Source organism: Corvus cornix, chromosome 8 (assembly GCF_000738735.6).
Source record: "Corvus cornix cornix isolate S_Up_H32 chromosome 8, ASM73873v5, whole genome shotgun sequence".
Lineage (NCBI taxonomy): Eukaryota > Metazoa > Chordata > Aves > Passeriformes > Corvidae > Corvus > Corvus cornix.
This window is the reverse complement of record NC_046338.1, coordinates 20,069,636-20,095,491: the sequence shown is the minus strand read 5'-3', so window position 1 is coordinate 20,095,491 and position 25,856 is coordinate 20,069,636. Positions and strand designations below refer to the sequence as shown.

At 44.6% G+C, this 25,856-nt stretch overlaps 2 protein-coding genes across 3 annotated transcripts; both read right to left on the bottom strand.

Moving 5' to 3' along the window:
- Positions 1 to 1,426: 1,426 nt before the first annotated feature.
- LOC104695389 (pancreatic alpha-amylase) lies at positions 1,427 to 6,354 on the bottom strand. The gene is made up of 9 exons (XM_019291894.3): positions 6,184 to 6,354; positions 5,439 to 5,585; positions 5,040 to 5,237; positions 2,937 to 3,167; positions 2,417 to 2,550; positions 2,209 to 2,331; positions 2,000 to 2,099; positions 1,667 to 1,788; positions 1,427 to 1,557 (listed from the first exon to the last, which is right to left on the bottom strand). Exons 1-9 carry the CDS (start codon positions 6,352 to 6,354, stop codon positions 1,428 to 1,430), a joined length of 1,356 nt encoding a protein of 451 aa, XP_019147439.3. The 3' UTR covers position 1,427.
- Positions 6,355 to 17,252: 10,898 nt separating this feature from the next.
- On the bottom strand, positions 17,253 to 25,802 carry LOC104695390 (pancreatic alpha-amylase-like). 2 transcript variants are annotated; one of them, XM_010409239.4, is made up of 11 exons: positions 25,591 to 25,802; positions 23,192 to 23,407; positions 21,556 to 21,702; positions 21,077 to 21,274; positions 20,315 to 20,545; positions 19,348 to 19,481; positions 19,140 to 19,262; positions 18,930 to 19,029; positions 18,597 to 18,718; positions 18,362 to 18,487; positions 17,253 to 17,760 (listed from the first exon to the last, which is right to left on the bottom strand). In XM_010409239.4, exons 2-11 carry the CDS (start codon positions 23,357 to 23,359, stop codon positions 17,571 to 17,573), a joined length of 1,539 nt encoding a protein of 512 aa, XP_010407541.2. In that variant the 5' UTR covers positions 23,360 to 23,407; positions 25,591 to 25,802; the 3' UTR covers positions 17,253 to 17,570. The 2 variants fall into 2 exon arrangements, with proteins under 2 accessions (XP_010407541.2, XP_039412245.1); XM_039556311.1 differs by lacking the exon at positions 25,591 to 25,802 and having other exon boundaries at positions 23,192 to 25,077.
- Positions 25,803 to 25,856: the final 54 nt, after the last annotated feature.

Here is a 25,856-nt window from a genome sequence, read left to right as displayed (position 1 = left end):
CCATGACTGCCCTGACAGACACTCGGAGCTCTTGGGCACACTGAGAGCCAATATCTGCCACCCAACACCACAAAAGGGAAATAGCCCTTAAAAGTACACCTTGACCTCAAACTGGAGCAACCTCCTTCCATTTTTCTCTCCAGACCAGGATGCAGTCAAGACTTTTGGCCTAGCAGAGACTCTGACTTAAAGCAAGGCTCACACAATCGCTTTTACCTCAGCATTTTCTCATAGCTGACAAGAGATTTGGGAAAGCTGCCAAACCTGTGCTCTGTTTTTATCTTTGCGATACTACAAAATAAGGGAGCCTACCACAGCAGGGGCAGGATTCTGCCATGCCTCAGCCAGTGGCACAAGGTGTAAGCAATGCCTGGATACACAGTGTGTTCTCAGGCACCTGCAGCACCTGCACAGGGAGCGTTCGCTTGCCTCAAACCACCGGGGCAAGCGATGAAAGAGATGCAGTTTTGGTTTGTCCAGGCACAAGCTGGCTGTGAACCAGGTAACCTGCTGGTTTCACTGATGCCACAGGCTGGAATAACTGATTGGCACAGCCCAGCTTCCTTCAGTGACCCAGAGCCCAGGCTTGGTTTGTCATAAGAAAGGGATAAACTCTGTATGTAGGCACTGCTCGTTGCTGACAGCTCACAAGGTGGCCACTCTGGGATACATGTGTGTGTGCACGGATCAGCCCTGGAAATACTGCATTTTATCTTAGCCAGGTGCTGGCTTGGATTCTTTTTCTTTTTTTTATTTTCTCCAGTGTTTTTGTTGCATGGGAACTGGAATGCTGCATTGTCTTAAAACCTATCACTACATTGCCACTAGTTATGAAGGGATAAAGTTACATCTAATTCATTAAGGGAAAAACATTACTCTTCAATTTGCATGTCATTTATTATTCTCTAGATAGAGAATGCTCAAAAACCAGGGAATAACATATGGGGGAACAGTAATACACAGACCAAACAGAGGAGGACATTTCTCCCAAATTATAATTTGGCATCAACATGAATTGCAATAAATGGATCTTCAGCATCGGTATTAATCTGGAAATTAGCCATTCCATCACTAGAAACAAAAACCTGCTTTCCAGTACATTTGTTGTCCTCCTTTTGTCCAGAAATAACATCACAGTAGGTACCAGCAGGCAGTCCAGTTTGCACATAGACATTCATATTCCTATGAGAAATAAACACCATGTATGCATTGTTTTCAAAACAGGTATTTCAAATTGTGTGTAATATTTTTGAACCTGATGTTACTCCCCTATTTGAAGGGCATTGTAAAGCATGAGCTTTCTGATCCTACCCCTCCTACACTCCCATTTTAGCTCTCTGGATCCAGCATGCACTCAAATAACTCATGTTGGATTGCACATGAGGGATGCTATTGTTTTCTCTGGGAACACTCTTTCTGCCACTGACTTACCAGTCATCATTATTGAAGATGATGAAACCTTTATTACCGCGGCCAAAAGCTACTTGATTGCTGCCATTGTCCCACCAGTTGGAGAAAGGCTCACCATCCACCACATTACGGAAGATAACCATGTTCCTGGAAACACAAGGAATGCCTGGCACTGCACCTGCAACAGCTCTAAAGCCACATGGAGCAGGAAGCAAAAGCAACTGCTTTCACTTCTTGTTTCTCCCCAGTGCCCTACTTTATCTGACGCCAGCGATGTTCACAAACCCAGTCGTTGCCACAGGTTGTGTCCGCGTTGATTGTAACGGGCTTTATGGAGCCATCCGAGTTACTTGGGGGTCCAACCCAGTCATTGATGTCCTGTCATTAAGAAGATATGTTTATAACTTCTGACTGAAAATGCAGAGAGACCATCTGGAGAGCAAAGCTAGAGGGAGCATCAAAGTTTCACCAGCTAGATCCAATGTGGGACAGGGAAATCCCTTAACAAACTGAGATGCACTGGACTATTTCTCTGGCCCTGGTCTGACCCTTCATCTCCATGGATGAATCTGCAGCATTACAAGCTCACCTTTCCATTTTCAAAATATCTTGGCCAGCGAAAACTTGACATCACACGTGTGAACCCATACGGATGAGCAAGCATGAAACCAACTGCCATTTTATAGAGCCTGTTTGTTGGACAAACAAGGAATGAGACGTGGAAGGAGGAACCTGCCAGAGAACAGACAGACAAACCAGCAAAAGCAGGAAGTATCACCCAGACAAGGCAATCCTTACCTGGCATCCCAGAAGGTCAGAACAGAAGCTCCGCCGGCCCCATGCCCTCTCTGGTTGTCGTGATTATCCACAAAGACCAGGGCTTTGTCGGAAGGCACAAAGCCCCAGCCTTCTCCCCAGTTCCTAGACAAAAACACAGACTTGAAGCTACCCTGTCAATTGTTGTAGCCAGTGAATCCTGCATAAGTTGCAGCATCTTCATCCTTACTTTAAGTAGGCCATCTTTTCTCCGTCCCACTTGCGGATCACTGTCCCCAGTTTGGCACTGTATTTGAATTCTGTCACTCGGCCATTTCCAAAGTACTCGCTGCCTTTGATGGGCTCTCCACCCAAGTCAATTACCTGGTACAAGAAAGAAAACCTGCATCCCTTCTTGTCTCACAAAGACCATAAATGCCATGTACCGTACTCAACACGAGTTCTTGCTTTACATGGAGAAAAAAGTATTTAAGTATTTGTGCTGTGCAGATCAACACAAAGTCAGTACAAGACATGAGGGATACATGTAAAAACATTACTGAAAAAAGGAAAGGTAAATTTGACTGACGATCTGTTTTGGAGGCATTTTTAAAAATTAAAACTACCTATGTCTGCAGGGCTGCTCTAAGTAAATTGTGAGCTCCTTCTGGGATAAATTGGATGAAAATGTATTGTTGTTCCTCTGAAGAAGGAGGCAAAAGAGATACAAAAGACAAAGACAAACATAAAGGAGAAAACGTGGAGATTACCTCCTGGTAAATGAAAGGTTTAGTTCCTTCAGGAAACCATTGAGTATTTAGATCTTTCAGCTTGTCCAGAAATGCTCTTATGTCCCCAGGCCACATGTGCTTGGCAGCATCGATCCGGAATCCTGCGACGCCGATGTCAATGAGATGGTTCATGTACTCAGCAACCTTGGAGCGCACATAGTCCTTCTCCAGGGCCAGATCCAGAAGGCTGACCAAGCGGCAGTCCCGGACCTGTGCATAGAAAAGATAAAAATATCTGTGTATTACACCAAAGGAGGGGTGGAGGTGGGGTGGTGGTTAATGAGGTTGTATTGGATTGGGAAGAAGGAAGGGAGTGATATCCGGAGTGAAGGCGTTTGTCTTCACAAGTCACCACTGCACATGATAAAGCTCTACTGTCCTGGAGACAGCTGAACACTTGCTTTCCAAGAGGAAGTGGTGAATAAATTCCTTGTTTTACTTTGTTCGTGTGTGTGGCTTTCTCTTTACCCATTAAACTGTCTTTATCTCAACCCACGAGTTTTCTGTTTTACTTTTCCCATTCTCTGCCCCATCCCACTGTAAGCAGGAGGCTGAGTGGTATTTAGCTGCTGGCTGAGTTAAACCACAAGTCCTCTTTGGTGCCCAACATGGGACTCAAAGGGTTCAAATTAACAACAGCTACAATTAATGTGCTAGATGGAATTCATAACTGTTACTGCTGTTTGGCTAATAACTGGCAGGCTCCTGTGATTGCCATGGGGCTCACTCGCCTCCTTGTGCATTAGAGTCTAGGGCTCATTAGTGGCTGCTTTTTGCTTTGCTGCAGCCTGTGCTGCTGGTCCCCTCCCTCTGGGACGTTCTGATCCCGGCACTGGCGATGGCCTGGGCTGGCACCTGGCCGGGGCAGCGCTGCTCTTCCTGCGCTGCTGCAACTCCAGTGTGGACTCGAGCCAGAGGGACTCTGACCTGTGGGTGATGAGTCCACGGTGGAACAGGTACATCTGGAAGTGTTTGTGGCCATGGGAAAGTCCACACCACAGCAGGTGCATCTCAAGGTGTCTGTGGCTGTGCCACAGCAGGTGCACCCCTGACGGCGCCGGGCCCAAGGACAGGGCCGTGCTGCAGCACGCACACCCTGATGCACCCGCGGCTGTTCACGAGGGCCCTGCTGGAGCGCCTCAAAGCCATGGCCATGGATAAACGCACAGCAGAGCAGGAACACCCTGCAGGGACTGCAGCCAGGGGCGAGGCCGTGTGGGGCAGGTTTGCTTTCTGCGGGGATGGTGGCCGTGGGTGAGGCCGTGCTGGAGCGGATCTGTTTCTGAGGGGAATGAGGCCCATGGACAGGGCCGTGCTGGAACAGCTGCCCCTCAGAGCCACTGTGGCTGTGGATAAATCCAGCAGCAGGTGTGCCCTGAAGAGCCTGTGGCTCACAGAAATGGCTGCTCTTGGGGAAGGTACAACCCTGAGGGACTGCAGTCTCCAGGTAAGTCCAAGCCAGAGCGGGGGTACAGAGAGGAGTTCATTGCAGTGTTAAACATGGTGGTCTAGTCCAAAGGAACTGGGAGTGGAGACTGCAATGGAAATACCTTTAACCTGTTGTAATCCAGGGTTTGAGATGTGTGTTATAGGGATTACCATAGCAGGAGCCACCTGAACCAATGAAGGACAACCTCACATGAAACAGTGCAAGTGCAGAAACATCATGATGTGTTGTTGCACAGTGGCTGAAGGAAGAGCTTGAGAAAGAACTGCTACATATTCTAACTACAAAAACCAGTAATTTGTGCAACCAGGACATCACCTTGCACTGCTGTCAATTTTCCAAGGTGGCTCCTTACCATGGTCAGCTGAGTTTATAAGCGATAAAAATGAGCTCACAGGCTGAGCTGAGTACTCTGGGCTCAGTTCAGGAGCAAACATCTGCACATAGGTTCTTGATTCCTCAGTACTGAGAATATTTTGCACCACTTGTACCTACGGTCACTACCTCATTCACTTGTCAAGTGACTACGCACAGGTTTTGTGAGGCACTACACCATTTGAATGATCTTACTGTAGGGTTTACAGAACATGTTAAAAAAAAAGGAAAATTTTGAAAATTTTGCCAGAGGAAGTTACCTGATATATATCACCATAATTTTCAATATCTCCACTTCCACTGTGACATTTGCCATCATTGAAATCCCAGCCAGAGTATGGTACAGCTGGAAAATCTCTGTTTCCGGCATTAAAATGGCTTCCACAGGTAGAATGTGTGCCTGAGCCACCTGCAGCCCCACACATATGGTTGACGACAGCATCCACATAGATACGAACCTGGAACAGCAATATGTGCATTTCAGTATGTTTTCTAGTGAGTGTGAAGTGATAGCCAGGGCTTTACCACATCACTATTAAGTTGAATTTTTTCCCTTTCAGTTTCTTCTCAGTTTACACCTCCTTTGAGGATAGCAGCACCTTCCCTCAGCTGATACAGCACTTCTTGCTGTATCAGACACAGATTTTCAAGGCACTTACCCCAACACTGTTGCATCTGGTCACCATATCTTTGAATTCCTGTTCATTTCCTGATCGAGTGCAGAGTTTGTAGCTAATTGGCTGGTATCTTTCCCACCAGGGTCTGTTTGGGTTAGTAATGACAATATTTTCATTTGGAGGTGAAACCTGCAGATGAAATTATGTACTTTGGTAATAAATCAAATGGTTTTATTTCAACATTTTAAGGGCAAAATCTGCACTCAAGACCTCTGCCCTCAGAGGAGGCAGGTTAGTGCCCAACCCAGTCTCTCTCCCTCAGCAGAAGCTCAGGTCTGTGAGATGTCTGTCTTGTACACTGGCAAGAAAGACATTTTGGTTTGTTCCCATGGGTTGCCCAGATGCAGCATGGGCCTGCTTTCAAGGACAGGTACACAGAAAGGCTGAAGCCACAGGAATTATTTTTACCTGTAATAATGACAGCCTTAGGAATGCCAAACCTCAATGCTCACATACATCCTTTAGAACAAGGTAAAGAGCTTTACTTTCTACTTAGCTTTCAGAGGAAACCATGCTACTTTCTAACTGATCTGCTAGAGATATACCATCATTCATTGATCCTGCAGGGTTAGGATTACTTCTAAAAGCAGTCACTGCTTCCAACACTCCCTCCTCAGCAGCAAACTTACTTGGAGCTGACTGTCTCCAACTCAGGCATTTTATTTAATAATCATATATTACAGTGCCATTCTCCTACTACTCAAACAACTGTGAGGAAACAACTCACCTGAACTCCTCCAAATCCATTAGGAGCTAAGTAGCGTTCACACTCCAGAGCAATATCCTGCCAGCGCCATTCAAAGAGATGCACGATAGATGTTCTCTTGGGCAGAGTGTTGGGGTTGTACTGCCCCCAGCAAAGCCCTGCAGCTGCAAGGAGGAGGAGGAGGATTTGCATGGTGCCTTCAGTGTAAGGCTGTGGTCTCTCTACTGGCTATTTATGTGCCTGCAAGACTACAAAGTTCCTATAGCAGGTGTCAAAATTCACATCAGTGCTAACAGTTATTATTTAGCTAGCTCAGTATCATTCCTTTGGTTTGTTTTTTCTCATGGATTACCCAACAGCTGCAAATAAAATACCTTTTCTCAATGATTATACACCATGATAAACCAAGTGGTCTGTGAGCATTGCACCCAAATCCAGAGTTGCTCTCTTTCCAATCATGCAAACAAAGAGACTTTATCAAAAGTATTCCAAAACATAATACATAGACCCTCAAAGGTGTCTCTGGAAGGTAAAAGGAGTGGGAGGTGATTGAAAGATGACTGGAAATCTAACAGCATTAGGAGAATGAATGAGTTTGCCAGCATTCAGAGGCATCTTGCTCTCAAGGTACCTGACCAACCATGCTTAATCAGTAACAGATTTATCACACAAGACATTGTAGGTCTTCACCAGGTGAATCCCAACGGTGACTAGCAACTGACACCTTTTCACACCTGATGTTTCTCCGGTGTCATTGCCCAGTCCCTGCTAGGAACTATTACTGGTTTTCTTAACACAGTCGTGCAGAGCAGCTGTGGCTCTACCTGATGGAAAGTGATCAGAGCTGCATTTGCCTCTCCAGCAGAAACTTTGCATAAGGTTTCATCTCATTTAAAATGACCAATGATTCATCTGAGTCGAGGAACAAAACCCAAAATCAAATGCAAATGATAGTGCAGATGAGTTTTAGCTGCCTGACATACAACTAAATTTGAAAGCTAGAGCTGTTGTCCTTTCTTACTTTTTGTTGCAGTGGGGATACTGCAACACGCATATATCAAACCAGGAGTCCCGTGGAAAGGAAATATATACAGACAGACAGATTCTTGATAGCTGTTTCAGAGATGTTTATTTCTCCAGCCGCATGGCCGGGGCTCTGCCGAGGAACTGTTCCAGTCACAGGACCAAGGGTCCTTCTGCCCGCGCAGGGAACACAAACCAACCCATGGGAACGAGGCTGAGCAGGGGCAGGGAAACCCCGTGTCTGTGCCCTCAGGGCCCCTCTCCCAGGGCTACAGGGCGGGGGAGGAGACCCCAACAACTTTTCCTACAGTTTTCTCCTTCAAAAAAGTCTTTTGACTTTTCTTAATGAAATGATTTCAGGTCTTCACTTGGAACTGACTTGTAAGATCAAGGTCTCAGCAACAATCCTCCATGAATAAACTTGACTCATACCAACAATAAAACAATACTCCAAGAGAATACAAAGACCAGAAAATCACTGCCATTTGATGAATACCTGTGAAGTAAAAAAAAAAAGCCAAAAAATGTCACAGCTACTCCAGGAGAAAAGAAACATCAGTACACTTCGTACCTGAACTGTGTGTTCTTTCGGAAACTAGCCATGCCAGTCCATCACATGCACCCATCTCTTTCCCAGATTTAGTCTTCAAGGACAAAACACACAAGCAGGTCCCATTTTTCCACCTGTTCGTTTTCCTATCACAGACCTTATTAAAGGCCTCTTTTCCCACTACTGCAATGAAGATTACTGCGAACAACCTTGCCTAGTCATTAACAGCAAGGAACCAGTGAGTGATTGCACCTTGTGATTACCAATTCAGTGAAAAGAGACCCCCTCACTCTTCAATATAACTGAGAGCAACCAAATGTGCCTGCGGTTAACTCTTACATCACCATTCCTTGTGGAGTGCCACTGAGGTGATGGAATGTCACTGCATGACTTTCAGCTTCCAATGGCATGTATCTTCCAGTGAAAGGAGTGGGAGGTGATTGAAAGATGACTGGAAATCTAACAGCATTAGGAGAATGAATGAGTTTGCCAGCATTCAGAGGCATCTTGCTCTCAAGGTACCTGACCAACCATGCTTAATCAGTAACAGATTTATCACACAAGACATTGTAGGTCTTCACCAGGTGAATCCCAACGGTGACTAGCAACTGACACCTTTTCACACCTGATGTTTCTCCGGTGTCATTGCCCAGTCCCTGCTAGGAACTATTACTGGTTTTCTTAACACAGTCGTGCAGAGCAGCTGTGGCTCTACCTGATGGAAAGTGATCAGAGCTGCATTTGCCTCTCCAGCAGAAACTTTGCATAAGGTTTCATCTCATTTAAAATGACCAATGATTCATCTGAGTCGAGGAACAAAACCCAAAATCAAATGCAAATGATAGTGCAGATGAGTTTTAGCTGCCTGACATACAACTAAATTTGAAAGCTAGAGCTGTTGTCCTTTCTTACTTTTTGTTGCAGTGGGGATACTGCAACACGCATATATCAAACCAGGAGTCCCGTGGAAAGGAAATATATATGGACAGACAGATTCTTGATAGCTGTTTCAGAGAGATGTTTATTTCTCCAGCCGCATGGCCGGGGCTCTGCCGAGGAACTGTTCCAGTCACAGGACCAAGGGTCCTTCTGCCCGCGCAGGGAACACAAACCAACCAATGGGAACGAGGCTGAGCAGGGGCAGGGAAACCCCGTGTCTGTGCCCTCAGGGCCCCTCTCCCAGGGCTACACGGCAGGGGAGGGACCCCAACACCTCACCCGTTTTATTTTAATAAAAGGAGAAATTAAACAAGTGGATAAACATAACAAGAACAGTTTCAAAACAAAACAAGCCACCCTCCTGAGACTTTAAATGTCCAAACAGATTCTGTGGAACATCTTAGGCTGACAGAAGGGAGACAGAACTCTCTGAGCATGCTTTGTGGGGAAACTGAGGCAGGAGAGGGTTTAACTTCTTCCCTCCCCCTTTTCATCCCCCACTCGGCATTGGAAAGGGATTTTTGGGGAAACAATTGGCAAAAGCATGGTTTTGTGAGGGAAACCATGGATGAAAAAACGGATTGGGAATACACTGGGTAATAGGACATAGGGTAAAAGGGAAAGGTGGGATTAGGAAAGGGAGACTGTAGGGGGGGCTTACAATAGAGATACTGTCTAACATGACTACGATTTTTTGCATATATACTGCCTTTTACAGGAACACCATCAGGCCCAGTGACCTGCGATGCTTGTAACCCTTTTCTACCTTGTAGAATTTTGAATTCCACCACCTCTCCATCTCCCAAGCTTGGGATGCATTTTTCAGGGTTATTCTTTTTAATAGCAGTTCTATGCACGAATATGTCTTGCTGGTTGTCACACCTTGTTATAAAACCATAATTTTGCTTAACATTATACCATTTTACTATCCCTAAGATCTTAGCTACTATGATCTTTTTTCGAGTGGCTGCTGTTTTCTGTCTCGCTGCGTCTTTGCTCTCTCTTTCGGTCGCTCCCGTGTTGGAATTGTCGGGGCTGCTGGTGCCTGCGCGCTCTTCCCGGGGTCGCGTTCGGGGCTGCGCGGGCCGGGCCGGGCCGCGCCGCTCAGTTCTCCGCGCATCGCCTCCTCTGGTCGCAGCTTTGCTGCCGATGCCGGGCGCTGCACCCACGTCTCGGCCGGGGCCCCGAGCGATGACTCCCCCGTGCCCTGCTCCAGCGCGCGTCTCGGCTGGGCGCAGCTCCGTTCCACCGCCACCGCCGCCAGCCGCCGCCCGCGCGCCGCCCCTCTCGGTCGGGCATTCCGGGGCTCGCTCCACCACGCGCTGCGCGCGGGCAGGGCACCGCCGGGTCCCGCCGCTCCCGCCCGCCTCGCTCCGCCACGGAGGGAACTGCCTCGCTGCTGCTCACAGAGCGCTCGGTGCACGTGGCCTGGGCGCACGGTCCCTGCGCCAGGCTTCCCTTCACCAAGACACAGCTGACATTGCTCAACAGTCTCGGTAACTAAATAATATTCACGAAAATATTCTTCCATCGGCATATATTTTGACTCCAATATTAACTGTGTCCAAATGGTTTTCCAAAAGCCCTTGGTAAGAATTAAATCCCAAGAAACATAGAAAAAGTTCTTAAACCACCATGCCAGGAAGTGTTTCAGTTCTTTTTGAGCTTGAATCAAGCCAAAATTTACAAATCGTTGTTCAAGAATCATTTTAAGTTAAAGATAAATGTCCATATGCGGCTCTGAGAGCCAAGAGTCTTCCCACGGTTCCTCCATAGTTTAGGTATGGAATAGCAAAGCAAAACCAAGAAGAGGAATCCAAAGTTTCCAGGGCTTACTCACACAAATCAGTCGCTTAGGGATCGGGGATCGTTCAGCCCGCATTCACCACCATTATGTTGCAGTGGGGATACTGCAACACGCATATATCAAACCAGGAGTCCCGTGGAAAGGAAATATATACAGACAGACAGATTCTTGATAGCTGTTTCAGAGATGTTTATTTCTCCAGCCGCATGGCCGGGGCTCTGCCGAGGAACTGTTCCAGTCACCGGACCAAGGGTCCTTCTGCCCGCGCAGGGAACACAAACCAACCCATGGGAACGAGGCTGAGCAGGGGCAGGGAAACCCCGTGTCTGTGCCCTCAGGGCCCCTCTCCCAGGGCTACAGGGCGGGGGAGGAGACCCCAACAACTTTTCCTACAGTTTTCTCCTTCAAAAAAGTCTTTTGACTTTTCTTAATGAAATGATTTCAGGTCTTCACTTGGAACTGACTTGTAAGATCAAGGTCTCAGCAACAATCCTCCATGAATAAACTTGACTCATACCAACAATAAAACAATACTCCAAGAGAATACAAAGACCAGAAAATCACTGCCATTTGATGAATACCTGTGAAGTAAAAAAAAAAAGCCAAAAAATGTCACAGCTACTCCAGGAGAAAAGAAACATCAGTACACTTCGTACCTGAACTGTGTGTTCTTTCGGAAACTAGCCATGCCAGTCCATCACATGCACCCATCTCTTTCCCAGATTTAGTCTTCAAGGACAAAACACACAAGCAGGTCCCATTTTTCCACCTGTTCGTTTTCCTATCACAGACCTTATTAAAGGCCTCTTTTCCCACTACTGCAATGAAGATTACTGCGAACAACCTTGCCTAGTCATTAACAGCAAGGAACCAGTGAGTGATTGCACCTTGTGATTACCAATTCAGTGAAAAGAGACCCCCTCACTCTTCAATATAACTGAGAGCAACCAAATGTGCCTGCGGTTAACTCTTACATCACCATTCCTTGTGGAGTGCCACTGAGGTGATGGAATGTCACTGCATGACTTTCAGCTTCCAATGGCATGTATCTTCCAGTGAAAGGAGTGGGAGGTGATTGAAAGATGACTGGAAATCTAACAGCATTAGGAGAATGAATGAGTTTGCCAGCATTCAGAGGCATCTTGCTCTCAAGGTACCTGACCAACCATGCTTAATCAGTAACAGATTTATCACACAAGACATTGTAGGTCTTCACCAGGTGAATCCCAACGGTGACTAGCAACTGACACCTTTTCACACCTGATGTTTCTCCGGTGTCATTGCCCAGTCCCTGCTAGGAACTATTACTGGTTTTCTTAACACAGTCGTGCAGAGCAGCTGTGGCTCTACCTGATGGAAAGTGATCAGAGCTGCATTTGCCTCTCCAGCAGAAACTTTGCATAAGGTTTCATCTCATTTAAAATGACCAATGATTCATCTGAGTCGAGGAACAAAACCCAAAATCAAATGCAAATGATAGTGCAGATGAGTTTTAGCTGCCTGACATACAACTAAATTTGAAAGCTAGAGCTGTTGTCCTTTCTTACTTTTTGTTGCAGTGGGGATACTGCAACACGCATATATCAAACCAGGAGTCCCGTGGAAAGGAAATATATATGGACAGACAGATTCTTGATAGCTGTTTCAGAGAGATGTTTATTTCTCCAGCCGCATGGCCGGGCTCTGCCGAGGAACTGTTCCAGTCACAGGACCAAGGGTCCTTCTGCCCGCGCAGGGAACACAAACCAACCAATGGGAACGAGGCTGAGCAGGGGCAGGGAAACCCCGTGTCTGTGCCCTCAGGGCCCCTCTCCCAGGGCTACACGGCAGGGGAGGGACCCCAACACCTCACCCGTTTTATTTTAATAAAAGGAGAAATTAATACAAGTGGATAAACATAACAAGAACAGTTTCAAAACAAAACAAGCCACCCTCCTGAGACTTTAAATGTCCAAACAGATTCTGTGGAACATCTTAGGCCTGACAGAAGGGAGACAGAACTCTCTGAGCATGCTTTGTGGGGAAACTGAGGCAGGAGAGGGTTTAACTTCTTCCCTCCCCCTTTTCATCCCCCACTCGGCATTGGAAAGGGATTTTTGGGGAAACAATTGGCAAAAGCATGGTTTTGTGAGGGAAACCATGGATGAAAAAACGGATTGGGAATACACTGGCAGTAATAGGACATAGGGTAAAAGGGAAAGGTGGGATTAGGAAAGGGAGACTGTAGGGGGGGCTTACAATAGAGATACTGTCTAACATGACTACGATTTTTTGCATATATACTGCCTTTTACAGGAACACCATCAGGCCCAGTGACCTGCGATGCTTGTAACCCTTTTCTACCTTGTAGAATTTTGAATTCCACCACCTCTCCATCTCCCAAGCTTGGGATGCATTTTTCAGGGTTATTCTTTTTAATAGCAGTTCTATGCACGAATATGTCTTGCTGGTTGTCACACCTTGTTATAAAACCATAATTTTGCTTAACATTATACCATTTTACTATCCCTAAGATCTTAGCTACTATGATCGTTTTTCGAGTGGCTGCTGTTTTCTGTCTCGCTGCGTCTTTTGCTCTCTCTTTCGGTCGCTCCCGTGTTGGAATTGTCGGGGCTGCTGGTGCCTGCGCGCTCTTCCCGGGGTCGCGTTCGGGGCTGCGCGGGCCGGGCCGGGCCGCGCCGCTCAGTTCTCCGCGCATCGCCTCCTCTGGTCGCAGCTTCGCTGCCGATGCCGGGCGCTGCACCCACGTCTCGGCCGGGCCCCGAGCGATGACTCCCCCGTGCCCTGCTCCAGCGCGCGTCTCGGCTGGGCGCAGCTCCGTTCCACCGCCACCGCCGCAGCCGCCGCCCGCGCGCCGCCCCTCTCGGTCGGGCATTCCGGGGCTCGCTCCACCACGCGCTGCGCGGGGCCGGGCAGGTACCGCCGGGTCCCGCCGCTCCCGCCGCGCCTCGCTCCGCCACGGAGGGAACTGCCTCGCTGCTGCTCACAGAGCGCTCGGTGCACGTGGCCTGGGCTGCACGGTCCCTGCGCCAGGCTTCCCTTCACCAAGACACAGCTGACATTGCTCAACAGTCTCGGTAACTAAATAATATTCACGAAAATATTCTTCCATCGGCATATATTTTGACTCCAATATTAACTGTGTCCAAATGGTTTTCCAAAAGCCCTTGGTAAGAATTAAATCCCAAGAAACATAGAAAAAGTTCTTAAACAACCATGCCAGGAAGTGTTTCAGTTCTTTTTGAGCTTGAATCAAGCCAAAATTTACAAATCGTTGTTCAAGAATCATTTTAAGTTAAAGATAAATGTCCATATGCGGCTCTGAGAGCCAAGAGTCTTCCCACGGTTCCTCCATAGTTTAGATATGGAATAGCAAAGCAAAACCAAGAAGAGGAATCCAAAGTTTCCAGGGTTTACTCACACAAATCAGTCGCTTAGGGATCGGGGATCGTTCTGCCTCATTCTCCACCATTTGTTGCAGTGGGGATACTGCAACACGCATATATCAAACCAGGAGTCCCGTGGAAAGGAAATATATATGGACAGACAGATTCTTGATAGCTGTTTCAGAGATGTTTATTTCTCCAGCCGCATGGCCGGGATCTGCCGAGGAACTGTTCCAGTCACGGGACCAAGGGTCCTTCTGCCCGCGCAGGGAACACAAACCAACCATGGGAACGAGGCTGAGCAGGGGCAGGGAAACCCCGTGTCTGTGCCCTCAGGGCCCCTCTCCCAGGGCTACAGGGCGGGGAGGAGACCCCAACAACTTTTCCTACAGTTTTCTCCTTCAAAAAAGTCTTTTGACTTTTCTTAATGAAATGATTTCAGGTCTTCACTTGGAACTGACTTGTAAGATCAAGGTCTCAGCAACAATCCTCCATGAATAAACTTGACTCATACCAACAATAAACATACTCCAAGAGAATACAAAAGACCAGAAATCACCTGCCATTTGATGAATACCTGTGAAGTAAAAAAAAAAGCCAAAAAATGTCAGCAGCTACTCCAGGAGAAAAGAAACATCAGTACACTTCGTACCTGAACTGTGTGTTCTTTCGGAAACTAGCCATGCCAGTCCATCACATGCACCCATCTCTTTCCCAGATTTAGTCTTCAAGGACAAAACACACAAGCAGGTCCCATTTTTCCACCTGTTCGTTTTCCTATCACAGACCTTATTAAAGGCCTCTTTTCCCACTACTGCAATGAAGATTACTGCGAAACACCTTGCCTAGTCATTAACAGCAAGGAACCAAGTGAGTGATTGCACCTTGTGATTACCAATTCAGTGAAAAGAGACCCCCCTCACTCTTCAATATAACTGAGAGCAACCAAATGTTGCCTGCGTGTTAACTCTTACATTCACCATTCCTTGTGGAGTGCCACTGAGGTGATGGAATGTCACTGCATGACTTTCAGCTTCCAATGGCATGTATCTTCCAGTGAAAGGAGTGGGAGGTGATTGAAAGATGACTGGAAATCTAACAGCATTAGGAGAATGAATGAGTTTGCCAGCATTCAGAGGCATCTTGCTCTCAAGGTACCTGACCAACCATGCTTAATCAGTAACAGATTTATCACACAAGACATTGTAGGTCTTCACCAGGTGAATCCCAACGGTGACTAGCAACTGACACCTTTTCACACCTGATGTTTCTCCGGGTGTCATTGCCCAGTCCCTGCTAGGAACTATTACTGGTTTTCTTAACACAGTCGTGCAGAGCAGCTGTGGCTCTACCTGATGGAAAGTGATCAGAGCTGCATTTGCCTCTCCAGCAGAAACTTTGCATAAGGTTTCATCTCATTTAAAATGACCAATGATTCATCTGAGTCGAGGAACAAAACCCAAAATCAAATGCAAATGATAGTGCAGATGAGTTTTAGCTGCCTGACATACAACTAAATTTGAAAGCTAGAGCTGTTGTCCTTTCTTACTTTTCCTACAGTTTTCTCCTTCAAAAAAGTCTTTTGACTTTTCTTAATGAAATGATTTCAGGTCTTCACTTGGAACTGACTTGTAAGATCAAGGTCTCAGCAACAATCCTCCATGAATAAACTTGACTCATACCAACAATAAAACAATACTCCAAGAGAATACAAAGACCAGAAAATCACTGCCATTTGATGAATACCTGTGAAGTAAAAATCCAAAAAATGTCACAGCTACTCCAGGAGAAAAGAAACATCAGTACACTTCGTACCTGAACTGTGTGTTCTTTCGGAAACTAGCCATGCCAGTCCATCACATGCACCCATCTCTTTCCCAGATTTAGTCTTCAAGGACAAAACACACAAGCAGGTCCCATTTTTCCACCTGTTCGTTTTCCTATCACAGACCTTATTAAAGGCCTCTTTTCCCACTACTGCAATGAAGATTACTGCGAACAACCTTGCCTAGTCATTAACAGCAAGGAACCAGTGAGTGATTGCACCTTGTGATTACCAATTCAGTGAAAAGAGACCCCCTCACTCTTCAATATAACTGAGAGCAACCAAATGTGCCTGCGGTTAACTCTTACATCACCATTCCTTGTGGAGTGCCACTGAGGTGATGGAATGTCACTGCATGACTTTCAGCTTCCAATGGCATGTATCTTCCAGTGAAAAATACACTGGTGTCAGCCAAGAATAGGATGGACTTATCCTCAATACCCCAATGCAATGGATGGCAAAGCCACTGGCAAAGGGGCCTGGGAGCTCTCCCATGACAAGCTATGCAGGCTGTGACTGTTCAAGCAGGTTGCAGAAAAATGCTGACTTAAATTCAGCACAAAGGGCTGGTAGGTGGCCTTTATTTCAGATAAACAACTGTGGCACATGAGTGCATCACCAGAGGGTGTCAAGAGAGTGTGAATGCCTCCTTGGTTTAGCCAGAACAGCATGGGGAGGAGAGTACACATTGCTCAGCACGAAAGATTATACAAAATTAACCAAAGTTTTCTGAAGCTAGCAATGGGCTTCAGCTGGTTTCAACACACATATTCCTTTCCTACAACTGGGAGTGCCCACCATCCTAATGGTGAGTGCATTATAGGCATCAGCAATGGAGATCAAGCCAGTACTGGGGTAACAATGGGAGATGTGTAGGTTTGATTTGTACAGGCAGAAGCTGACTGTGAACCAGGTAACACACAGGCTTGAATGATGCCACGGGCTGGAATAACTGACTGGCATGGACCAGCTTTCTCTGACCCAGGCCCCATGTTTGGTTCATCACAAAAATGGGATAAACTTGATTTGAATGCCATTTTTTATTCACCACATAGAGAGAAGCTACAGACTGACAGAAGAAACGCATTTTTAACTGAGTTATAACTTGATATCAACTGGAATTCTGCCATGTTTCAGCACAAAGGAGTCTTTTCTTGGTTTTTGGACATCCTGTTAATTCCCAGTCCTGCTTGCCCCTAAAGAGAACTACATTACCACTTACACACAGAGCAACACATTTTTAAATTAAATGATGCCAATCTTCTCCTTTCATTTTTTATTAGTACCTGTCGCAGGTTCGGTTTGTAACCGGGCAGAAACACCAATTTAGTGTAGTGGTTTGGTCCAAAATACTCATTACTGTTTATCTGCTGTGAGATAAGAATTAGGAGAAATGCAAAGCAGGCACCAAACTTGAAAGAATATAAAGAAGTTTATTAACAAACCTAAAAGAGGGAAAAAAAAATTATACCACCTTCAGAACTCTCCTCCTCCCCCCACCTTCCTCCCTTCTCCCACTGACAATGTAAAAAGACAACCCTTAAGATGTTCAGTCTGTTTACCACTTCCATAATAACCTTGTTCAGTCCATTTAGAAAGAGAAGTCTCTTCTTGCTCATGCTATGAAAACATTATCTAACCTATGACAGTACCTTAACTGAATAAAGTTACAAATGCACACAGGTGTATAGCACCACTCCCAGATCTGCACTGGCACCACCAGCTCCCATCTCTGTACAGCAGCTGCTCACTACTTCATTAGTATTAAAGCTAACACACTTTACTCTGTCTTGGTTCATGCAGTCCTGAGAGCCAGGACATTCTGCACATCTGTTTGCTGTTAGCAAAGATACATGGGAGAAAGAACAACACATCTGGTTACAATTTAGCATCAACATGAATGGCAATGAATGGGTCTTCGTCTTCATTCCCAATCAGGAAATTAGCCATGCCATCAGCAGCAACATGAACTTCAACTGCTGTACAGAAGTCACCTTCCTTTTGCCCAGAAATGACATCGCAGTAAGTGCCAGCAGGCAGACCAGTCTGCAGAGATACATTCAAGGACCTTTGGAAAAGAATGAAGTGCAGTAAGGATCATGAGGACTCTAAAACACTCTGCAAATCATATTGGAGATTCTCTCAAACATTAAGTTGTTCTGGAGTTATCCTCTAGCTCTCCTCTGGACACAGCAGAATCTATCCAATCACTACATCCTTCAAACTGCTCATCACCACAACCTACTTCTAATTCTTACAGACCTGACATACTCCCGTTCTCTTATCATCTCATTCTTGTGTAAAATATAGCAATACAGTTTTTAAAACTGTCACATTTGGAACATTTTCCCAAGTTTACAATTTCCCTCACTTCTAAAAGTTCAGGTTTTGCTGGCTGACCAGGCTCCGTGACACAGCCAACTTAAGAACTTCAGAATTTCAGGGAAATAGCAAGACCACGGTACAAGGCCTAACTGCCAAGAGTGAAGAGTCTCTATGGTAGAATGGAAAATGCTAAGTTTAAATTGTCAACAACTGAGGCATCCATTACAAATATCTATTCAATCTAGCAACACCTTAAAAGTTTTCACTAACTAGATTATTTTAATACATAGATAATAATTTATTTATAATCATAATAAATTGTAATTTATTTCCCACTGACTTACCAGTCATCATTATTGAAGATGATGAAACCTTTATTACCGCGGCCAAAAGCTACTTGATTGCTGCCATTGTCCCACCAGTTGGAGAAAGGCTCACCATCCACCACATTACGGAAGATAACCATGTTCCTGGAAACACAAGGAATGCCTGGCACTGCACCTGCAACAGCTCTAAAGCCACATGGAGCAGGAAGCAAAAGCAACTGCTTTCACTTCTTGTTTCTCCCCAGTGCCCTACTTTATCTGACGCCAGCGATGTTCACAAACCCAGCCGTTGCCACAGGTTGTGTCCGCGTTGATTGTAACGGGCTTTATGGAGCCATCCGAGTTACTTGGGGGTCCAACCCAGTCATTGATGTCCTGTCATTAAGAAGATATGTTTATAACTTCTGACTGAAAATGCAGAGAGACCATCTGGAGAGCAAAGCTAGAGGGAGCATCAAAGTTTCACCAGCCAGATCCAACGTGGGACAGGGAAATCCCTTAACAAACTGAGATGCACTGGACTATTTCTCTGGCCCTGGTCTGACCCTTCATCTCCATGGATGGATCTGCAGCATTACAAGCTCACCTTTCCATTTTCAAAATATCTTGGCCAGCGAAAACTTGACATCACACGTGTGAACCCATACGGATGAGCAAGCATGAAACCAACTGCCATTTTATAGAGCCTGTTTGTTGGACAAACAAGGAATGAGACGTGGAAGGAGGAACCTGCCAGAGAACAGACAGACAAACCAGCAAAAGCAGGAAGTATCACCCAGACAAGGCAATCCCTTACCTGGCATCCCAGAAGGTCAGAACAGAAGCTCCGCCGGCCCCATGCCCTCTCTGGTTGTCGTGATTATCCACAAAGACCAGGGCTTTGTCGGAAGGCACAAAGCCCCAGCCTTCTCCCCAGTTCCTAGACAAAAACACAGACTTGAAGCTACCCTGTCAATTGTTGTAGCCAGTGAACCCTGCATAAGTTGCAGCATCTTCATCCTTACTTTAAGTAGGCCATCTTTTCTCCGTCCCACTTGCGGATCACTGTCCCCAGTTTGGCACTGTATTTGAATTCTGTCACTCGGCCATTTCCAAAGTACTCGCTGCCTTTGATGGGCTCTCCACCCAAGTCAATTACCTGGTACAAGAAAGGTAGAGCATTTCTTTCTACACAAAAATCAAACAAATAAAAGACATTGCTTTACACATTGGTTAATCAAGGGGACAGTACTTGATCTAATCACGTTATTTGGCTTTCTTGCAAAATTGTATGTAGGCTATCTTTTCTTTTTAGCTCAGCCCAGCTGTGAACCACTTTTCCTTCTCCATCCTGTATCTCCTTACCCCAGTTGATCACTCACCCACCATTAAGGCTTGGGCTGTACAAACTTTACACTTTGTATGGTCATCAACGCCTCTGCTTCCAGCAGTTGGGCTGCCCCATTTCACTATGGAGCTAAAGAATGTTTCCATTTTCCTAGACTTTTCAGGCAAGATACTAATTTAATAAAATGTGTGCAAGTTTAGCTTCTGCTGACTGACATCAACAATTACCTGCTAGTTCCAATTTGTTATTTAAATGTAGAACAAATTTGGAACATCAAGTAACAGTTGTTATGCCACTGGAAAATAAATTTTCAGACCACAATCAACATTTATGTATTCTATTACAAGTTATTATCCAGAACTTAAAATTCAGGAAATGAAATCTCTTTTTTAAACCAATAGAATTTTTACACTAATGCCAATGTAGTCGATTTCACCTCAATATAATTTCCAGGTCCAAAACAAGTGGGACATTTTGAACATCAGTTACCATTTATGGGCAGATTAGATATTTGTAGATTATGGTTATTAAATCTTCTATAGATCTGCTTGGGCTCAGCCCATTGCCTTCCATGTGTGACTGAGCCTATAATGGGCCTGAAAGAAATATGTTTGTGAAGTAAAATTTAAAAAAATAAAGATTACCTCCTGGTAAATGAAAGGTTTAGTTCCTTCAGGAAACCATTGAGTATTTAGATCTTTCAGCTTGTCTAAAATCGCCTTGACATCCCCAGGCCACATGTGCTTGGCAGCATCGATCCGGAATCCTGCGACGCCAATGTCAATGAGATGGTTCATGTACTCCGCAACCCTGGAGCGCACATAGTCCTTCTCCAGGGCCAGGTCCAGCAGGCTGACCAGGCGGCAGTCCCGGACCTGGGCAAAAATTCTGAAATGAAACATTTTTCACCTAATAGACTTAATACAGTGTTCTACATACATTTTGAATGTTCTTGCCTGCATTCAAATGCTAAATAAAACCTTCAGCAGCCTTTGTTCCCCATACATATTTTTGCTTTGGAGAGTCATTTACATAGCAGCTGCATTAACAAATTGCATTTACCCCTCTTTTCTGAAACTGAGACCAAAGAAAAATTCCAAATTACAGTTAAAGGCAAATAACTTCTACCTTTTTTTAATCACACTAAATAGATTTGTTGAGCTGTAAATTGTCTTTATTAAGTACCTAAGAACACTTATCTAAATCTGATATTAAGCCGTTGTCTGAAGTACAGCTATCCCTTTAAGAAGTGGTGTTCCTGACAGCAACACTAACCTCTGTTATTAATTTGGGTGGGTTTTTATCAAGTTTTTTTTTTCCTTTTAAAAAATGTCTCACAGTAAATGGGAGCAAAGAAATCACAGCACAGGAACAGATGTACATGAAAGCTATAGTTATAGGTTTACCTGAGATATATCATGATAATTCTCAATGTTTCCACTTCTAGATTTACATTTATGATCATTAAAGTCCCAGCCAGAATAGGGCACAGCTGGGAAATCTTCAGTCTTTGCATTGAAATAGCTTCCACAAGTAGCATGGTCACCAGCCCCAGCATTAGCTCCGCACATATGGTTGATCACTGCATCCACATAAATGTGCACCTAGAGAACAGTATCCACATAACAATTTGAAAAAGCTACTTCCCACAGCACCATTAATTGATGTTCTCTGTCCCATACCTCCTGCCCTATCCCCCTATTTCTGTTTGCTTGCTTCACCCAGCACTTTATTCAGGTTTTTTTTATTAGCATACAGCAACGGTGATCAAACAGGCAGCCCAACAGACAAGCAGATAACACTGCATCCATTTTTAAAAATGGTAGAATCACTGTCTGTCTATATCCTTGTATTGTAAACACCAGAAGGTTTTAAAAGTCCTTACTCCAACATTGTTGCACCTGGTCACCATGTCTCTAAATTCAGTTTCATTTCCAGATCTTGTGCACAGCTTGTAGCTGACAGGTTGGTATCTTTCCCACCATGGTTGCTGGGGGTCAGTAACGATAACATTTTCATTTGGAGGTGAAATCTGTGAATAAAAACAATGGTACTTGGTAACAGGATACTGATAATGGTTAATTTGTTTGCCCAGTATTTTTAGAGATAGAACACAACCCACTTAGATCCTCAGTATCCTCGGCTTACACTGTAGTAGGCTGGAAATAAAAGACTTGGGCTTGGCCTTCAGCAGGTAGAAATATACTAAAAATTAGGTCCATGGACAGAGTGTCCTAATTATCTTTATGAGCAACTGCAGGCCTCAAAGACGCATCTGAAATTGAACAACTAGGTCAGCAGAGGAAGGAAGTGACTGCATAACAACTGACGTAACATCCTGCCTTTAAAACTGATCCAACTTCCCATTTTTGTAATGTTTTGGATAAATGCATTCTTGACCTAATTCTTCTAAGTTTCAAGGTGAATCACACCTCTTCCTTTTACAAACTTTTCAGGATACTTTTTAGGCAACAAGCTTTTGCTGCTACCTCCAAGCCTCTGGGCATAACAACCTGATCCATTACCCTACATCCTCTTAGATGCCACACCTTCCTATCAACTCAGTAAGCCATCATCTGAAAAAAACCTCCTGAGACCCTGCCACTGAATGGATTAAAAAGATATAGATGCATATACCACAGTCTGAGAAATCAGTTTAAAATCAGTCTCATCTGTGTGCCTGGAAAGAAGGTAGCAAAGAAAGTATGTATTATTTGAAAATTATGCAGAAATTCTCACTCAGGCCAGCTTGCAATCTCTTGGGCTACGAGAGACAGGCAGACTTCACACCAATTACTCCTAAGCAATCTGACAGGCAAACTGAAATAGTTTAATAGGTGGCTGTTCTCCTGCCATGCCACCCCACCTAAGTGCCAGTACTGGTTCCACAGGAACATGTCTCTGCTGTTCAGACAGACCTGGCTAACACAGGGACACCTTCACTAGAACCTGTGTTCAGTTCACTTCCACCTGCTCACACCAGGTTCCTGCAAACAAGGGTCTCCTCAAACAAGGGTCTCCTCAAACAAGTGGCTTACTGTGACACCATGCTTTACAGAAAGAAACTTGCCAGTTTGGGTGAACACAATTAGCAGCCTTTTGTACTTAATTATTTAAAACCTTCAGCATTTTTTGTTCTTTGGATGCCCTTTGTTCAGTCATAGTTTCATTTTACATTTATCTAGCTCTTCAGCGTTTCCCTTGATTTAAATAATATCAAGCAGATAAACATAGGTTACTCTTCACAGCAGTAAAAAAAAAGATTTAGCAAGTGACGTGCAATTCTAATTCATCTAAATGTAATAGCACAGAGTGCAAAACATGCACTTTGGAGCAATGAAATAAATTCCTGCTTACTTGATGATAGCTGAAAAACATATTTGTCAGCATTTACTACTTCCATTACCAATTTCTATTTTTCTTTCTCAATGTCTGTCCTTTGGCAAACTGAACAATTTCTGTGAAAAACAAATTATCATCTACGCAGCAATTTTACTACCTTCTGATAGGAACAGACGTACCTGAACTCCTCCAAATCCATTAGGAGCTAAGTAGCGTTCACACTCCAGAGCAATATCCTGCCAGCGCCATTCAAAGAGATGCACGATAGATGTTCTCTTGGGCAGAGTGTTGGGGTTGTACTGCCCCCAGCAAAGCCCTACAATTAACAGCAGAAAATAGATACCCATCCAGTGCTCTGTGATCAGTTGTGCTCTTCTTCCTAACTGTCAATGTTCTTGCAAGAGGGTAAAGTACACATTAGAAAATACACATTTAAAGGTAAACACCCATCTCTGGCATCATATTTATTTACTTGTCATTTTGTATGAGAACTGGATTTTAGCTAAACTATATAAAACTCCCATACGAACAGTAACTTTGTTTTCATGCAGTTAAAATTCAGATGTTGTCTAATGCAGGCTGCCTCCAGAGTGCAACAGTTGTGTTTTTATTAGTATAAAGCAAAAAACTACCCCAAAAGGCAAAGGAATACTTACACAGACTGAAATAGACATTTTGCTTCTTATTTTAATGTATAATATTTTACATTCCTATTTATCCTTGAGAGGCATCTTTTTTTTCAAACTGGTGTTGCTACAACTTGAACATATTTGGACAAGATCTTGCAGAGGCAGCATATTTCTTACTGTGATTTCTTATGAAACGTCAGATATTGTGGAGGTCTAACACACACGAGTCTGGCATTCATGATATGCATGACATCTCTCATTCAAACAACAGCCTGTAACTTGGAAGATCTCTCAGATACAGAAATGATTACAGTGACTCAAACCCAGAAATGCTAAATGTCTGATGCACACCTGTACAATTTGTGTGGAGATATTTTCCTTCTAAGAACATGAGCAATGGCATGCAGACATTAAAAGTGCTGTGAAGCTCCATAACCAAGAAATCTCCTCCTCAGTGCCCAAGTACAGAGTTCTGCAAAAGGAGCTTTCCAGAGGATTGAAACCAGCTGCATTCCCTTCTGATGAGCTAGGCTAAGAGCTGTATTTCCCAACGCATATCCTATTTGTATTTACTTGTGGACAAACACAGATGACAATCCCTGTATTAAAATTGCCTCTCTTTTTCCTTACCTAGAGAGGTATAACCACGTATAACAAACCAGAAACTAAACAACTACCAAGGTTTACCTTACTCTATTGAGAGACTTATTTTGCACTCTTCACATTTAGAAGTTGATTTAGAGAGTCTGACGTAAAAATAAGTCCTCCAAGAAGAACTTCTGCAAACAATAAGCTAAAGTAATGCTTCCCTTAAATAACAGAATACAGAATCTTGTTACTTTCCTCTAAGTATCTATTCTTTATAAAAAGCTATCTTACAGAAACAACAGAGAGCAAAGAGAGATTCCTGTCATAGGGGAAACCAAACACTTCAGTGAAGGTTTAAGTATGAACACAAGGGCCTTCAGGTTTGCAACATGAAGGAAACCAGTGCTTTTCCTAATTTCATACACACTCGGGAATGCACTGCCAAAAACTCCAACCTGCTATGATACAGCTACCCAGACATAAGTTTATATAAAATCCGACATGACTTCTACAAAACAGCCCTCATTTTTGCTTCAAGGAAAGGATGATCCATATCTCTCAGGCAGTGGAACTGCACTCTTTGGAGCAAATTTAGGCACAAAATATACCAGTTTGTAAAGTGTAGAACCTGCCACCCATTGCTATCAGCTATCACTGTTCTTCACAAGCAGGCAGTTACTTAGAAGTAAGCATATGGTATACTTAGCTTGCTTTTCTGCTTGTGAACAAAATAACTTTAATACAATTATTTACTTGTAGATCTTCAGTAAAGTATACAGATAAATTTCACCCACAAGCAGTTGCTCTGCGTGCTTCCATTTTCATGAGGGAATGCTTTTTTGCCCTGATAGGAAGAACATACATTAAGAGAAAATGACCTAAAAAAAAAAAAAAAAAAATCGATCTTCTCTGATGAGCAAAGCCATCTATCAGATTGGCAAGTTTCACTTCCAGCAGTAAATACACAAAGCACTAAATTACACAAAGCAGTAAGAATAATACCTTGACCTAACTAGAGCTCCAAGGCCTAGTGCTTAAAGAGAAGACTCAATGTAGATTTTCGTTTCCCTGAAATGGGTTTATGCCTGTTCTGCCTTCAATACAAGCAATAATAAGAGAATAGGGATGTTGAAATCCTCGCTGCATTCTGAAGGCTCGAGCTTCAGAATGCTTTGGAAATTTGGAAAAATTGTAAGAGGCCACGTGGAAGAAAGCAACATTGATTGCAATGAAGAGAACTTGGGAGCAAAGCCTCTCTGCAGTGCCCTACTGATGTCTTGGCCAACACGGGACTCGGGTCACCTTGTCTTCTGCTGGGTTACAGCCTGAGCTGTGAAGCCCAGCCGCCATCTCCAACACACCTGCAACAGTTTATGAATTTGCGGGACGTCTGACGCAGCTGCTGAAGCTGCAGCTACTAAAGGCTGTCACAGGGAAGCATAGCAGTGGCCCTGTCCCTTGTAGCGGCTCCCACAGAACCCCGCTCAGCAGCCCCGCGGTTCGTGCAGGCGAAGCCAGCCCGCTTGGGCCGCTCCTGCCGAGCCCCCGGCAGGGCCCGCGGAGCGCGGTACGTACGTGCTGGGGCCGCCCCGCCGCGCACCGCCCTTTCCGCCGGGCCGCGCCGCCG

What these genes read in the sequence shown, in the direction of transcription:
- LOC104695389 (XM_019291894.3), bottom strand. Translation starts at nt 6,354, where the DNA reads ATGCAAATCCTCCTCCTCCTCCTTGCAGCTGCAGGGCTTTGCTGGGGG. An exon ending in CTGACCTTCTGGGATGCCAG is followed by an intron (nt 2,100 to 2,208) that starts GTAAGGATTGCC and finishes TCCAACAAACAG; the next exon opens with GCTCTATAAAATGGCAGTTG. An exon ending in GATATTTTGAAAATGGAAAG is followed by an intron (nt 1,789 to 1,999) that starts GTGAGCTTGTAA and finishes TCTTAATGACAG; the next exon opens with GACATCAATGACTGGGTTGG.
- LOC104695390 (XM_010409239.4), bottom strand. Translation starts at nt 23,359, where the DNA reads ATGGGTATCTATTTTCTGCTGTTAATTGTAGGGCTTTGCTGGGGGCAG. An exon ending in GAAAAGATGGCCTACTTAAA is followed by an intron (nt 19,263 to 19,347) that starts GTAAGGATGAAG and finishes GTTTTTGTCTAG; the next exon opens with GAACTGGGGAGAAGGCTGGG. An exon ending in CTGACCTTCTGGGATGCCAG is followed by an intron (nt 19,030 to 19,139) that starts GTAAGGGATTGC and finishes TCCAACAAACAG; the next exon opens with GCTCTATAAAATGGCAGTTG.